Source organism: Lygodium microphyllum, chromosome 22 (genome assembly GCF_053477565.2).
Source record: "Lygodium microphyllum isolate KBCC chromosome 22, Lygodium_microphyllum_v1.1.10, whole genome shotgun sequence".
Lineage (NCBI taxonomy): Eukaryota > Viridiplantae > Streptophyta > Polypodiopsida > Schizaeales > Lygodiaceae > Lygodium > Lygodium microphyllum.
In genome coordinates, this window is record NC_141156.1 from 77,678,387 (window position 1) to 77,693,913 (window position 15,527).

A 15,527-nucleotide genomic window follows, 5' to 3' on the forward strand; every position below is an offset into this window, starting at 1 on the left:
TTGTGCCTAAACAGCAATCTCTTGTAATATTACAACCATCTAAAAAGTCCAGACTGTTGGACTTATGCTATGAACACTTTGCAGGCCTCCAACATTACATCTAATGTTGGCTAAAATAATTAGGGCCAGGACAAAATTAAGAACAAACCCTTCAAGGATATTGAACTAACACAAACACCAACATTTATCTGGGTCCACAATGGCATGCTTTTCAGGGCTGTTTCTGCAAAAAAATAGTATTACTACGGAGATCTGGCACTGCATCAAGAAATTTTTTTGCTTTCACTGCTAAATGTTCTGTATCAACTCGAGCCTGCTTGATCAATTGTTCTATGTAACATCAATGCCAAAGCATCATATGTACTTTTGAGCACTGCTCAAAGTCACAAAAATTACTGAGCATTTTTGCACAATATCTTACAAAATTGCAGCAGCTCTAAGGCTGCTAAGGCTGGACAAGACATAGCAGGTGCATTCTATACTGCAGATGTACATTTCAGTGGCCCCAGGCAGTGGAATCACTTCTGTAAATTTTTCATCTGCACCAGCATGTACAAAAAGGGATTCAGGTATACTACCATGGTCTGTAGTTAGCTACGACCTCTGCAATATTTGCTTTCACAAACACACTGAAATGCTTTTATGGGATGGGTCGCATCATCAAAATCGATACAGTAATCCTGCAGAACATTCCTTAAGAAATTAGCAACATTGACTAAAGACAATACCACAAAGTTCTTCGCTGTACAAACGGGACCTAGGAGCTTTTATTGAAAAAATGAAACTTGGCATACCCAGGTCAGCTCTTCATAAGCCTTAACTAGCCGTGTGGTAAAAAAAGCAATCTGCAATTTCAAAGCAAAGAAGTTAATTTTACACTCTGCAGGGTATAAGGAGTTACATAGTTTTAGAATCTGCATGGTATGAACAAATCCAAATAGTATTGAAGTGATTGGAAAATTTTACATGGTAATAATGGTGATCTGGGCTCTCAATCTCAACTGGTATGTCAACTAGATTGGCATCCTCACACCTGCAATCCTATCCATTTTCAGCTTCACGTAACTCAGTTTGACTTATATTAAGAAGAGCACAGCATTATTTTCCTAGAAAATTCCATAGACAGGATGCCTGGAAGTATGGAAGCTTTATTAACAGAGTTTACTGTAGCATTGCTATAGACAAACCTGTTCACAGCCAATTGCTTACATGCCCAAATTTGAACCCTAATAAATGAACTACTCAAGAGGCCATGTATAAAAACATATACCTATGTACACAATTTCTTTCATGAACCAGATCTATTTTCAACCAAGAATGCCGGAATGGGAGAACAGCTGAAGTGGGAAAGTTCAAGCGGAACAGCAATTTATGTGGGTAGATAGGTACGTAGGTAGACCCAAAGCTAGCCAAAAACATCTGTTTCATTTAAAAAACATCAATTATCTTAGCTCATTACATCAAACACACAAACAAGGATATACTTGCCGGTGATTAATGAATCTTGCCACATTGCCATAGTTTGTGGCATCTAAGCACAGCAATTCGTCATCCCGCAGTATGTTTTCAGAGCTCCAGTCAGCATCAAGCAACACTGGGTAATGATCAGAATGACCTTTCCCGGCCGTATTTCTCATATCCAACTCAATATTTGTCAAAATCTCACCGACATATTCACAGACAAATGCACCAGGAGGCAAATCTTCCAAAGTGCGCACACCCCAACCTTTCTTCTTGGAAGTGAAGAAAACCTGGGCCAACATTTTAAACAAATTGCCATAGAAGTCCCTTTAGCATAGCAAAACATCAATTCTGCTCAAAAACTTAGAAAGACTATTCCCTAATTTCCTTGTTTTTGGATGAACAGGGCAACCATTTGCATTATCAAGACTATTCTCAGCACTACAAGAGGTGCTGCTAAAAAAACCAAAAGCGTGTTATTTACAAGCGGAAGTTTTAGTGCCTTAAGGTTGAAATCAGTTCCTACAACAATCTCTATGTAAGGATTATAAGCTTGCATCTGATGTGAACAATTTCAACAATGTAAGAGCTGTGGATTGATTTTGCTGTGCATCAATGTACTACCATTGTGGTTCAGTGTTATAAATTGAACATGTGAATACCAATTCCTAAACGTACCCAAGAATTTATAAGCATTTTCCATTTAAAGCTAAAATATTTAGCTGCATGGAAGTATTCTTGTTGGTGCATCTGCATTTCAAGAATGAGGTCTTGATTTTTTTCCATCAGAATTTACATCCTTGGACATCCGGATGGGTGCCAAATGCAGCAAACCACCAACGCTTGATGCCGGGGAAGAGGCATGGATACAGAATTTGCTGACCAGCAGTGGGGTAGGTGTAGAAGACCAAAACACAACTGTGTAAGGTAATGCTGATCAGGCGGGTAGCAACAGTGGAACAACCACCCTGGCAGCAACATGGCAGACAGCAGATGCTGTGTTTGAGGATGAGAGCAGCAGTCGGGCCAGAAAATGCAAATGTAGCCACCAAAAACACAGGCAGCAGGTCGACAACAAGCAATCGTATAAGACGGGCATGGCATGGGAACCTATGCTCACCAAGAGGCTAGGTCAAGGTATATGCAGGAGGGTTGTCCACAGGTGTATTGAAACCTATGCTCACTAAGAGGCTTAAGTTAAGATATATGCAAGAGGATTGTACAGAGGTGTAGTGGAGTTTGTGTGGTGTGAGAATCAGCACTCCATCCCCAAATTAGACAGCAGTTCTTGCATCTCTTATTTATCCCCCAGTACACCATTTTACTGCTACGATAAACAAAACTTCAGGGATTATCTACCATTCGTCCCCTCTTATTCTTTCCAAGTCACTGGATTAGGGTGTTGGCACATCAGGTGAATAAATGCCTCCAATCACATTCTGATGCTAGCTTTTATGATGCCATTTATCTATGGTGTTCTGGATAGTGCATCTGCAAACACATTTTTCTTTCGGGAAGACTGATCGATATGGTTAGAGCATGGACAGCAAACTAGTGTTAGCAACATATGCAGTGTAGTTATCTCCTTTTGTTTTTCAGAGAAGAGAAAAATATATTAATGAACATGGCAGAAAAATCAGCCCAACACAAAGTTAGACAAATAAACCTTGTATAGGACTTCAATGATACTATACATCGAAGTGTAAGCAAGAGAGGTCTAATACAAGGGGTGAGTAAACAGCCAACCAAACAGTTTTTAATGCCGAACCACATGTGACTCCCAAGTGGAAATAGGTTCCAGAATGCCAGTATGAAGACTTAGTATCAAAGCTTTTTCCTGCTTTTCAATGCATGCTTTGACAACATGCATAAAAATACTAGAGCTCATGGGACCATGATGGTCCAACCTGCCAAGCTCTCCCCATTGTTGCATAGGGGGCGATGTGGAATGCTACTAGCAAGAGCAAAGGGCAAGGATAGTGTAGAGAAATACTCGTCTACAAATAGCAAACACAATCATACTACAAAGCACTAATTGATAAAAGAACTCAGTAGGGCTAAGCTAACTTGGAGACAATGAACACTAAAGATGAATAAATGAATAATAAATAAATACAATGATCAATGAAGCAAGTGAATACTGAACCTAAAACTCCTGTGCCTCTAGGACCCGGGCAGAGAGTATGAGCTACAAAGTGTGTCATACTCTTAAGGGATGCTAAAATGCAGTAGAGAGCCGTCAAATGTGTGTGGCAGCAGCAAATGAAGATCACGGGAGTCTAGACCAGTGCCGGACAAAGCTAGACAGCTTGAAACAATAGGCAGCTGGCTGGAGGTGTCAAATGATGAAGGCAACAGCGGCTTGAGTGAAAACGGACGCTGCAAATGTTGACTGGCAGGATGGACAGCATACGTATGTGTCGAAAAATGACTAAGAGACCAAAGAGATAGTAGGGTTTGCAAGGAGAAACACAGTGTGTGTACAACAAACGCTGAGAGAGAGGAGAAACTCACAAACAAGAACACTATGATAATGCACTAAATCATGCTATGAGAAGAAAAGTTGGTACAATGGAACCGAAGCTCAAAAGATGACTGCAATGTCCTGTCAGAATCAAGCAGCAGCACCTATGGGAATCTACACAATGAAGGGAGTAAAAGGCAGTCCTCGGGTAGTGGGCTATCGAAGTAATCACTAGAAGGTGAAGGACACTTATCGAGGGAGTGATGGACCACAGTCCTCTGATGTCATCAAAGATAAGGAAGATGATCACCAACTATCAAGGGAGTGAACCACAATCCTCAGATATCGAGGAGATGGCCTGGGCAAAAAACGCAAATCCTAGAGTGTGTCGAAGTTGTCAGACACAGGGAGAGCAGCCTAAATGTTCACACAAGGTATAAGATGATGACGCCAAATGATGAGGATGCTCCCAGGCTACAAAACAAAAATACTTGGGTGATAAGGAGCTGATGGCAAGGGTGAGAAGACTAACGCCTAATGATGAGGATGTTGTCACCAAGTGGAGAATGCTGACGCTGGTTGGAGAAGTCCCAAATGCAGGTTGTCTGAAGGTTGCTAGGTGAGAGAAGATGTTGTCAATTGTGTAGGACTGATGCCAAGATGTGGGGAAGCTCCAAAACGCAAAACCCAATGATGGAACAGGACACCTGAAGCAGAGGGTGAAGAAGGTGGAAGGCAGCCACGAGCCACAAACCACAATGTCTGCCGAAAGAGGGTGTAAGGGTAGTGGAAGAACTGGAGAGAGAAGGGAAGAGTGTTGAAGTGACGAAGGAAGAGGAGTGAAGAATGACAAAAGTGAGTGGAGAATGAATGAAGTGACATGCCTATTTATAGGCATAAGTTGTCTAGGGTGGCACACCACCCACTAAAAAAGGGACTAGAATGTAGACACCAACCCTTTTTGGGGCTGTCAATGCGAAACCCTAAATGAAGTGTGGAAACTGAAGAAGTGGTTTCTCAACAGCACGTGCTGATGATGACACGACAAGTTGGATGCTGAAAACACACACTGAATCTGGTCATACAGTAGCAAATGCAACCTATTAGGCAATGGCAACAGGCTGATCGATAGAGTCGCTAGCTGATGAAAGGTATCTAGATGTAGGCACAAGCAATAGACAACGGCTCAAACTCACATATCCTCCATAGACAAGGTGTGGACATCAAAGACCAACACCAGCAATCCGCAAAACAAGGGTAGGCCAAGTGGTGGGCAGCCTGTCTATTTATAGTTGAGTGGATACTCCCAAATTAGGGTTTGGCTTATGGGATACAAACACTCTCTAAGACATACATTGTTTAATGAAACTTTTGGTAACAATTGAGTTTTGGGGCTATGATAAAGGGCTAATGAATTTATAATGCACTTTTACCTCAACACCCCCTCTCAGGCCCAACACTAGAATATCAAGATAGCTCGAGCCCAATTTCATCCCAATGCATTGTCGAGGATATTTGCAAGCATAGTGGGTCTTAAGCTGTGAGAATTTAGTAAGAGGAAAAAGAAGGAAAAGATGTAGATGAACATGTGTTTAATCTGTATTTATAGTTTTTATTGATTTAGGGACATATTTCATCATGAACCCTAAACCATAAACTCGTAATCCAATATGCATCATACATTAGCTTCAAATCACACCCCATGAATATGCAAACCATGTTTCATCATGGTCTAAGCATATTTCGATCATTCTCATCATGGTCAATCATCATGGTCAAGGGCAAAATAGGCTAGGCCTTCCCTCATACATTTATGCTCCTTATATACATGATCTCTCCATGCTTTTCACACTCAAAAGCTTCGGCTTTTGCCTTTCTTGCCTTGCTTTTTAATTTTTCTATTTTCGTTTTTGTACAAGCCCTACATCTAGCTGTAACTTATTTTAGCCATAATTTTGCCATACGAACTCCAAATAGGGTCATCTAGTACTCAAATCAAAGCGAACTGACCTTGTCGCCTTTTCCCAAGATAGTTGGAAATGCTGCTTTTCTGTAAACATGTTACTTTTTATATTTTTCAGCTTGGACGACTTGTATAAATCCTTGCGTGTATTGAGTCTTTAGATTCATCCAAAATTCTCATTAAGTCATTAGAACTTAATCTCAGATATTCAAACTATTTTAAAGTTCAATTCTATCCACTTCTATTCCTAGAAAATCCAACGAAGACTCCTTGATATGTTATCAAAGTGACTGAACATCTCATGAAGACAAGCGATTAGTATTCCATATGCATACCAATGAAACACTAGTGTAGATAGATCGTTCTATTATTTTCATTCTCTTAACTTATGGTTACACAACATCCACCCCCTCTAAACTTGCACATTCTCCGGCATGTGCCAAACTACGCAACCCTCCTAGATCGAAAGACCAAAAACTAAGCATCCAAAGTATCACGCACACAAACCACCTACCACCCCCCGGATCAAAAATCCAGATAGTCATCTCATTTAGGGCATAAGCATCATGGCATCCTCCTGAAGCAAAACCCAGAAAAAGGATTTGCTGAAATCCACAAAGCAACAATAGATCCATTGACTATTAGCCCTACCCTCCCCAATGATCGTTCTAAGCATGAGGATGTGATCCAATTTAGAGAAGTCTTTCCTAAAGCCAACATATCCCTATGCTCTAAGCCCCCACCTCTCCGCTCATCTACTCAACTCCTACTCAAGAATGGAGGCATATAGCTTAGCCAATGCGTGTCCAACCATAATAGGTCGATAATTATTGGGTAGAGCGGGATCTCTTTACTTAAGGATAGCTACAATGGTGTTTGTGTTCCAACTCTCTAGGAGGCCTTTGCACATGCCTCTACTAAACATGTAAGCTAGGAACTCCGCCACCAAATCTCTAGCATGAATCAAGTGCTCAGCTACTAATCCATCGTGATCATGTGCCTTACCTTGATTGAGTCTATCCATAGCCTTCCATACCCCACTCTTTGCAGAGAAGGTGGTGGTCTCTGGGCAGGGCTCTGGTGGATTGGGGAGAGGAGGCTGACCTGCTACTATGCAGAGATTAGCTGTGTACTGCTCCCATGTGATGGGTGCAAGTAGATGGCGCTCTCTGAAAAGTCACCAAGCCTCTCTAAAGAGTCAAGAACAAATGGTGTAAGTCTTGTGTCATTCATTGTTTCCTCTTCTTCACTATGTGTATCCATTGTTAAAGTTCTTCTACCTGCCTTTGTGTCTTCTTAAGTACTTCCACAAAAGAGGTCACCTCCTTTTGTATTCCCTCCTCTTTTTCCTACTAAAACCAGCCTTCCTTCTTGGAATGGGTGGTGATAACCTGATTTAAGAGTTAATTACAACAATAAATAAATATACATAAAATGAAATACACACTTTACCATAACATTCTTGGCCAGTAGACACCCTGTTGGCCCCAAAATTGGCACCCCATGCAATATTTCTTTAGCTTTCATCCAATTGGAAGGAGTACAACTTGAGATTCTTTAATCTCCTCTTGCTAACCAATTGCTCTTGCTGTCATAAATGACCAGCAAGCCTTTTGGGTCATTTGCCCCTTGATTCACCCAGGACTTCTTCTCCAATTTGACCCTTGGCTGGCCACATGCTGCCCCAAATCAATTTGGGATGGGTTGGCTCTTGAAATCCCCTGATAATCTTCAATTATCAGCTGCTGATTTCAGTCCCTTGAGCCTTCAATCTCTAGCATGAATCCCAAGGTGACTGCTAAACCCTAATTTCTGCTGTAAATTAGGGTTTACTGCAGAAATTACAGATCAGCCCACCAAAAATGGCTGAGATCACCTCCAAATGGCTAAGAATTGCCAAGAATGGCTTAGCATAGGCTGAAGGAGATGAGAGAATACTGTAGAGAGAGAAAATTCTGAGATTTGTCGCGAAGAACTGATCAAAATCAGCTGCTGCTCTATTGTACCAGCCCCAAACGGATGCACCAACAACAATAGGAGCATCAGAGACTATGATCTTCAGGAGAAAGTGCATCAACAGCAATTGCCAGCTTCCCAAAGTCAAGAATATGCAATCTCCATCACCAAAATGGTCTCCAATGGCTGGGAAATGGCCCCAAAAGCTGGTAGCAACAGTCCAACACCTCTTCCCAACAGCTCCAAAATGAAAAAACGATATTTCCCTCTCCCTTCAGCCCTATTTAGCCTTTCCCCCACTTGCATGGGAAAGTTTTGCCAAGTGGCAGCTTTCTTAATCCATTTCCAACAATTTCCAGTCATTTAATTAATTTTCAGAATTAATTAATTCTGAAAATTAATTCAACCCTTAATCCATGCCCAAAAATTTGACCTTGCCCATCCAAAAATTAATTGGCTAGGCCATTTGCAACCCAAAGTGGTCCCATGCATTAATTGACCCTTGGAAAAGCATTAATCCATTAATTAATGCCTAGTCCCAAGTGTCACCACTGACACTTAATGGCCAATTAATGGTCCTAGGGGCAAACTGACACCAAAATTCACCTAGAATCAAACAAGTGTGTAACTTGTTACAACTTTTGCCTTTGACACCCATCTTTTTCACAGGGTCCTTCGGCCTTCAACTGTGAAAAAGTAGCTTGCACCTCACATGTGCGACACATGTGCATCTTTTAATTGCACATTTGATTAATCCTTTAATCAAATGTCATAAGCAAAGCATCAAATTTTCACGTCCTCGTGACACCTACAAGTGGTAAACTTCCTCCTTGATTTTGATGAGTTCGATAACATTTGGCTGAATCTCACCTTCCTCTAGTTTGGGGCCCTATTCTAACATGTCCCTGTGTTTCTAAATCACATCATCTTGTGCTATAACATTGAGAGAGTGCACATGTTGTTGCAACTTTGAGAAAGTGCACATGTTAGATGCACGAGTGATTTGTCATGCCTTTCCCAAACACTAAGGTTGTTCAAAAAGGACGGGGTGGATTCACTTGAGGAAGTGGTACTCAAACAAACATATTACACACACAGGAGACATACATACAGTGGACCTATAATGTGTCTAGTCATGTGGTAACACTTCGATAGAGCATTGAGTGGGAATGTTGAGAGTAAGCTATTGCAATTGTACAATGCCACATTGCATGGGTGAAAAGGTAAGAAAAGCCCTCACTTAAGAGGGGGTGTTAAGAAGTAATCTTCAATGTTTGTGAGTGGGTGTGTGGGTGTATGTGTGTGAAAGCACTCTTAGGTACTTCAGACTGTGTAGCATATAAACGTGGATATAAGATGTGGATAGAAGTGTGCTACATATGTGCACACATATAAAGAGTGAAGAGTAGTGTATCACATGGAGACACACTTGGAAAGTGCAAGGCTACATAAACTAGGCCTCTCTTCTTCTATATATGTGACCACTATAGAATAATTGTTGAGTGTGTAATCTATTATCTCCTTCATCTATAGCCATGGAATTTCTTATCTACTATAATCCATCGTGATTATGTTAATTGTTTGTATACACCATGATTAGCCACGCATTGAGTTTGCTAACAATCATCCACAATCAACAAGAAATACAAAGCACCAATAATGGTCGTAGTGGATGTTGACCCGCAAAGATTAACATAGAGACACACATGAAAAGTGTGAGGCTATATAAACTCGGCCTCTCTTTTTCTATACATGTGACCACGAAATAATTATTGAGAGTGCAATCTATTATCTCCTTCATCTATAGCCATGGAATTTTCTGTCTACTAAAATCCATCATGATTATGTTAATTATTTGTATACACCACGATTAGCTCCACATTGGGTTTGCTAACAATCATCCACAATCAACAAGTGGTGCGTTGTCCACAATCAACAAGTGATGCAATGCACCATTAATGGGCATAGTGGATATTGATCCACAAAGATCGCGACATGAATCAACCTAAGGGGCTCCTCAACTCTATGAGAGGTCTACTGAGGGAGTCGTATGTGATTTTGTTTCCCAAGCAGACAGGATTTGTGAAAAGTTTTAGGTATGAAAGACCCTCAATCATCTAATTGTGTGACAACTCATTAAGAGAATCATACCCAAGGTGTCTTAAGTGGAAATGCCAAAAACACTCATTCTTCATGCACTCCCGTGTGGTGGCTAAATCCTAGAAATGATGAAATTCAAAGCCCTCAGCAATCATCTAGGAAAGAAATCGAGTCATCATATAGAGGCCACTAGGTTGTGCCTTGCCGTGAGCAATCACTAAACCAATTCAAGAGTCAATGACCTCACCTATGGTCGCAATAAAGAAAACTACTCACCCCAAATGGTAAAGCTACTAAATGGATAAGAGACTTACTCCAAGCTTGAGGACATACTACACATTGTCTAGCAAGGACATACTCCAAACTTGACATGACCTAGACCATGAATCTTGGCCAAGGAGGTGTTCCCACAACCAAATGGCTATTGGAGGAAGATAAGCTAAAAACAATGTTTATCATTGTCTTCGATACCTTTGCATATCATGTGATGACCTTTGGGTTATGCAATGCACCAAGATCTTGGTAACATTGTCGCACAGAATACGTGCAGGAGTTCGTGAAAGTCGCTCATCGCAGGGACACTATGCGAGATGGGAGCAAAGGATTATGAAAAGTACTCAACTCGAGCAAAGAAGAAAAAGCTAGAACAAGGCGTATGTGAAAGCAATCTCATTGATTAAAGGTGGAAAGATACAAGGATAGAAGACTCGTGATCAAAACATAGATACTACAAGAGAATTCATAGGAGTAGAGGACATTCTGAATGTGAACAAGGTAAGAAACTTGAGTTAGCTTTTCACTTGATGCCCGCAATGTCTTTGTATTCCCATGAAGTTAAGTGTTGCAATACATGGTGAGTTGAACATTAGAAGCTACAAGGGCTTTTGAGACAAAAATATTCTGAACAAGGATAATGTGATACGTGGCTCCACTATCCACAATCCAAACAAATGAAGAAGCGCTCAATCACGTAGAGTGGGCCTCTATAGTCGCCTCATCAAGAGAGAACTCGCAAATATGGACTAACCTCACATCCTCCGATATCTCTATAGAGATGAGATGCCAATGGGGCTAACTGGTGACAATGTGGGTCTAAGTCCTCCATTGTCCCTAATTTTGGTTGCCACCACACTGCCTTCCTTAATGGGGGTTACCCAACTGAGGAACAGGGGTCTGATTCTTGGGTTTGGATTGTGTATCTCTAGCCTTTGAGTGACACTCCTCGTCAAAATGGCCAACCTTTTGACAATCTTGGCAATGCCTATTTTTCTTAGGAACATTCTATCTCCCAGCTTTGAGAGTAGACTAGATGTTCCTCGTGATTCACTTGATTGTTTTTTATTTTGATCTTGATTTTGGTTTTGTTTCTTGTTGTTCCCTTGCTACAAACGAATTGGTTACAAGAGTCCCCTCTGAAGGGTAAGTGGACACGCTATGAAGCCAATTGAACAATTGAGAATCACACAGTAGCTAACACTCAAATTCATAGAATGTAGGCATGGTGGGCTATGAAATCACTTGCTGAACAAAGTGAAAATATTTCTTTGAGAACTTGTTCTGGAACAATGAGACGTGGTCGTCAAGGTACTTAAGTAGTAGAAACATCAGCGAGTAATTGTCGATATTCAAACCAACTTGACCTTAAGGTCATCTTGATCTATGATTCTAAATTCTTGGAGCTCATGATCGAGATTGATATGAGAATCCTATCCTGAGCTACATAGCAATAAGCCAAATGTTACCATCGCTCGGATGCAAGGTCAAAATGCTAAAGTTGAGAATGAAATTTTGAAAGCAACCCTTGTGTTGACTCAATGATGGCTAAGGCATTACATGCATTCCAAGATCAGACAAACTCCAGTGATAGCGAGAGTCTAGTTGGAGATCCAACCCCTATACAATATGAGGCATTGGAAAAGAGAGGTAAGAAGATGGATGGGTAGGATGGGTAGATAGAAGTGGATAAGGGTCTCCATAGGGTGCCAATGGAGGAGGCACTAGCATCTGATAACCCTAACCAATTGTCAATTGGGGCACTGGAACATAACCAAAAGGTCCACTAAGTACAGCCATATGGGTAAACTGTGGTACCATCTGATCCATACTTGTGAATGCTTGCAAGGATATCCCATGCAAGAAAAAACCCAAAAGTATTTGAGATGAAGGTATAACCCTCCCATAGGTGCATGTGCACAACCCATATGTGAGAAAAAAGTGGTCTTAAAGGTTATGTCTATGTTTGAAGAACCCCAATGTGATATGAGATTTCAGATTGAGTGTGTGAAAAGGAAAAGTGAATGGTGTGAATGATGATGCAACAAAAGAAATGGGTGGGAAGGATCGGTTTTGAAAGCGAGATGATAATGAATTAGATATGAATGCTTTGAATTGATTTTTTAATTTTAATGGTTGAAATTGAAATGTGGAAAAGTATGAACAAGGAAAAAAAGATAATATACCAACTTTAGAATGACCTTGCGAAACAAAACTTGAAGAAAAAGATAAAAAAGGAAAACTTACAAAAAAGGTTCATTGATTTTTTCTCATACACACCTCTTCTTGTGTTTACATCAAGTTAGTGGTCATGTTCAAGACTTCAACTATTACGAATGGATTAAAGAATTCCTACCTCTTCTTGATTTTCACCAAAATCTTGTAAAGAAATAGAAACAACCAAAGATGATACAGAAGTAAAAGTCGATATACTTGGCACGGGTAGATAGAGGAGAAGAGAAGGTAGGCTTGTACTTCCTACTAGTTTCTCCAATAGAATGGACGTTCCCAAAGTGAAGGCTTTGTCCTTCTTGCAAAATCAATAGGTCTGTGCACTAAACCTAAAGAGGAATAATCAACATTACCTTCTAGTTGTAGTTAGGCTCTATGCATGAGGATCAAATCAGCCTCATCTCGTAAAATCTTGTATGATGATTCTTCAAGCTTGCATATCTTTTAAAATAGTGCATATAAGTCTTTGGAAAGTGACCAATGCTTCGTCGAACCAAAAGGCATGACAATGTAAGTAAACATCCCCCATTCAATGGCAAAGATGGTCTTAGGCTGATCGTCCGCATGCCTTTGTACCTAATTGTAGCTTGAAAAGTCGTCCAAGAAATTGTAAGCTTCCTTCCTTGGCATAAGTTTGATCATGTGATCTGTGTACCACATCAGATAATGGTCTCTTTTGGTTGTTGCATTTAATTTGTTGAGAAGAGTGGAGATTGCATAGTGTATCTCATCGATTATGTTGTTGAGTGAGATGAAAATCTAGACAACAAGGAGAAGGTAGAAACCTCTTTGAGTGATGAGAGCTTTTTGGTAGTCCCCTAGACAAGTTTGGGAGAGAGTTATTTTGCAACAATCTATTGTGAATGAAGAAAACACAGACTGGAGCTCAAAAGAGCCTATGATTGAAATGGAGAAAACCATGAGGGAAAATGACCAAAAAAAAAAATAAAAAAATTCAAGAACTAAGAGAAGAAAAGCTAAACTCTAAAGCAACACTAAAAACTCAACAAGAGGATGAAAGTACCTTGACCAAGAATGGTAAAAAAGAAGAAATGAGCAAGTTGCCAGTAGAAGATTCTATTGAAGAAGAAAGGAAATCAATTTCTTTGGAAAATGCAAAGGAAACACATACGGAACTAGTAGAGGGTATAGAAATTATAAAAGACATGATTATGATGGAGAAAGTAGAGCCCTATGAGGAAGTAAGGACTGAGACAAGTCAACCTACAGAAGCGATCATGTCTAAAGGGCCCAAGGAGTTTGAATAAACAAAGAGAAGACCAAAAGGCCTAGAGAAGGATCGGATGATAGGCAAGTCTTCGTTGTATAAAGAAAACTATTGCATGTGAATGTTTGCAAACTAGGGGTGGACTAAATACGTTATGTTTTTTTTTTTTTTTGAAAACCCTAAAGACTCCTATCTTGCAATGGATTGTCAAGTTTTTGAATCTTGTAAAAAGGTAAGATTGTTGTTTTTTTGCTTTGAAAGCCAATGAAACCCAAACTTCTAACTACCTATGAGTTCAAATGTTGCTTGTCTTTTGAATTTCTTCAAGCATATAACTTTTCTTGTCAAGTTTTTTGAGTGACTATGTAGAAGAGGAGGAGATTTACATGTTGAAAGCCAAGCCAACACAAGGCAAAGGTATGTTTTTAATGAACCATACACTCATAAACATCACTGGTATCAAGAGAGACACGTGCACGATACTACACATTGTTTTTGGACACCGCACATGGGTCTAATAAACCACTTTTTCTCAATTTACATCCATGCCAATAGGTCGATGCACTATATTGCTTCTTTTCCAATGCACTGCACAGCATGAGGCCCATTGAAGCTATATCCAGTAAACTTACATGTACATGCACATGAGAGAATTGAGCACATACCTCATTACACATCACTTCAGAGACTTCTGTCCCATGTTAGGAACCATTCGAATGAGAGGGAAAGGAGGTTGGATGACTAGAGGGCACTCAAAGCGCAAAATAAACACAACTCTTCAAATGCATTCATATTTTCCTATGTATACATTGGATGATTGCCTTGCAAGTCATAATTTTCCAATGCATATCTTCATCAATACATCAAATGCATGGCCACATTGTGCATCAATAGCATAGCATAATTGTTCTTAAGATGCACCCAAGATAGTGGAGTCTAGCAATGGGCCTAGTGTAAGTCTCGGTTTCTCATCATTGCTGAGAGACTTTGAGAGGGAACTGGGGTGAGAGTGGGCTTTTTTTCCAACATGGAGAGGGGAGAAAGAGGAGAGTATATATATTTATATATGTATGTGTTTTTGTTAAATTTTATGATCTCATGTTTTTAAGGAAGAGATGTGCTTTTACGCGCACACGTGTGTGTGTGTGTGTGTGTGTGTGTGTGTGTGTGTGTGTGTGTGAGAGAGAGAGAGAGAGAGAGAGAGAGAGAGAGAGAGAGAGAGAGGGAGAAGATGTGTTCATATGTGTTCTGAGGCCTAGATTTACGTGTTACAATATATGGCTAAGTACTAGTATTTATAAGCATATGTATTTATATTCGTCTGTTTTGTGTATGGGTATATAAATGCACGTCTATATAAATACATGTTTAAGTGAGAGTGCTTATGTGTATATATATTTATATTAGTTTGTATGAGTGCATATATGTTTATGTGCTTGTGAATATATGTGTGCAAGAATTTGTGCATGAATGGGACCTATCACCCCTATCTTCTAAGGCCCAAAAAAGAAAAGGAGAGCGCGTGGGAGAGCGTGTGGTGAAGAAATTGAGGAGAGCTTTTGGATCAGAAAGGAGGGTGACTCTGAATGAGGAAAAAGCTGGAGGTTGGCTGTTTTGGGAGGGGAGGCCATCTCTGCAATTACTTTGGGGGGCCAATTGGTCAAAGGGGCACAAGGAAGAAGTAGGCCTAATTGGAAAAGAGGAGGCTGTGGAAAGCCTGCAACAGGGGCAGATAGATTCGCTGCAACAGGGGCAGATAGATTGTCTACTCACATAGATTCGCTGGTATCTTATCATAGATTGCAGAAGATGTGAGTAGGCTTCATGTATGCAAAGTCCAGGGCACAAGC

The 15,527-nt window shown here is 40.3% G+C and overlaps 1 protein-coding gene across 5 annotated transcripts in view; it reads right to left on the minus strand.

The window, feature by feature from the left end:
* Nucleotides 1-212: 212 nt before the first annotated feature.
* LOC148017313 (histone-lysine N-methyltransferase SUVR4-like) overlaps nucleotides 213-15,527 on the minus strand; it is a 76,977-nt gene continuing 61,662 nt past the window's right edge. For all 5 annotated transcript variants that reach the window (XM_087663062.1, XM_087663061.1, XM_087663064.1 and 2 more), the window contains 4 exons: nucleotides 1,489-1,751; nucleotides 967-1,033; nucleotides 795-845; nucleotides 213-680 (listed from right to left, as the gene is read on the minus strand). In XM_087663062.1, coding sequence (XP_087519188.1) covers nucleotides 591-680; nucleotides 795-845; nucleotides 967-1,033; nucleotides 1,489-1,751 — 471 coding nt within the window. In that variant the 3' untranslated portion in view covers nucleotides 213-590. The remainder of the gene's footprint in view (nucleotides 681-794; nucleotides 846-966; nucleotides 1,034-1,488; nucleotides 1,752-15,527) is intronic.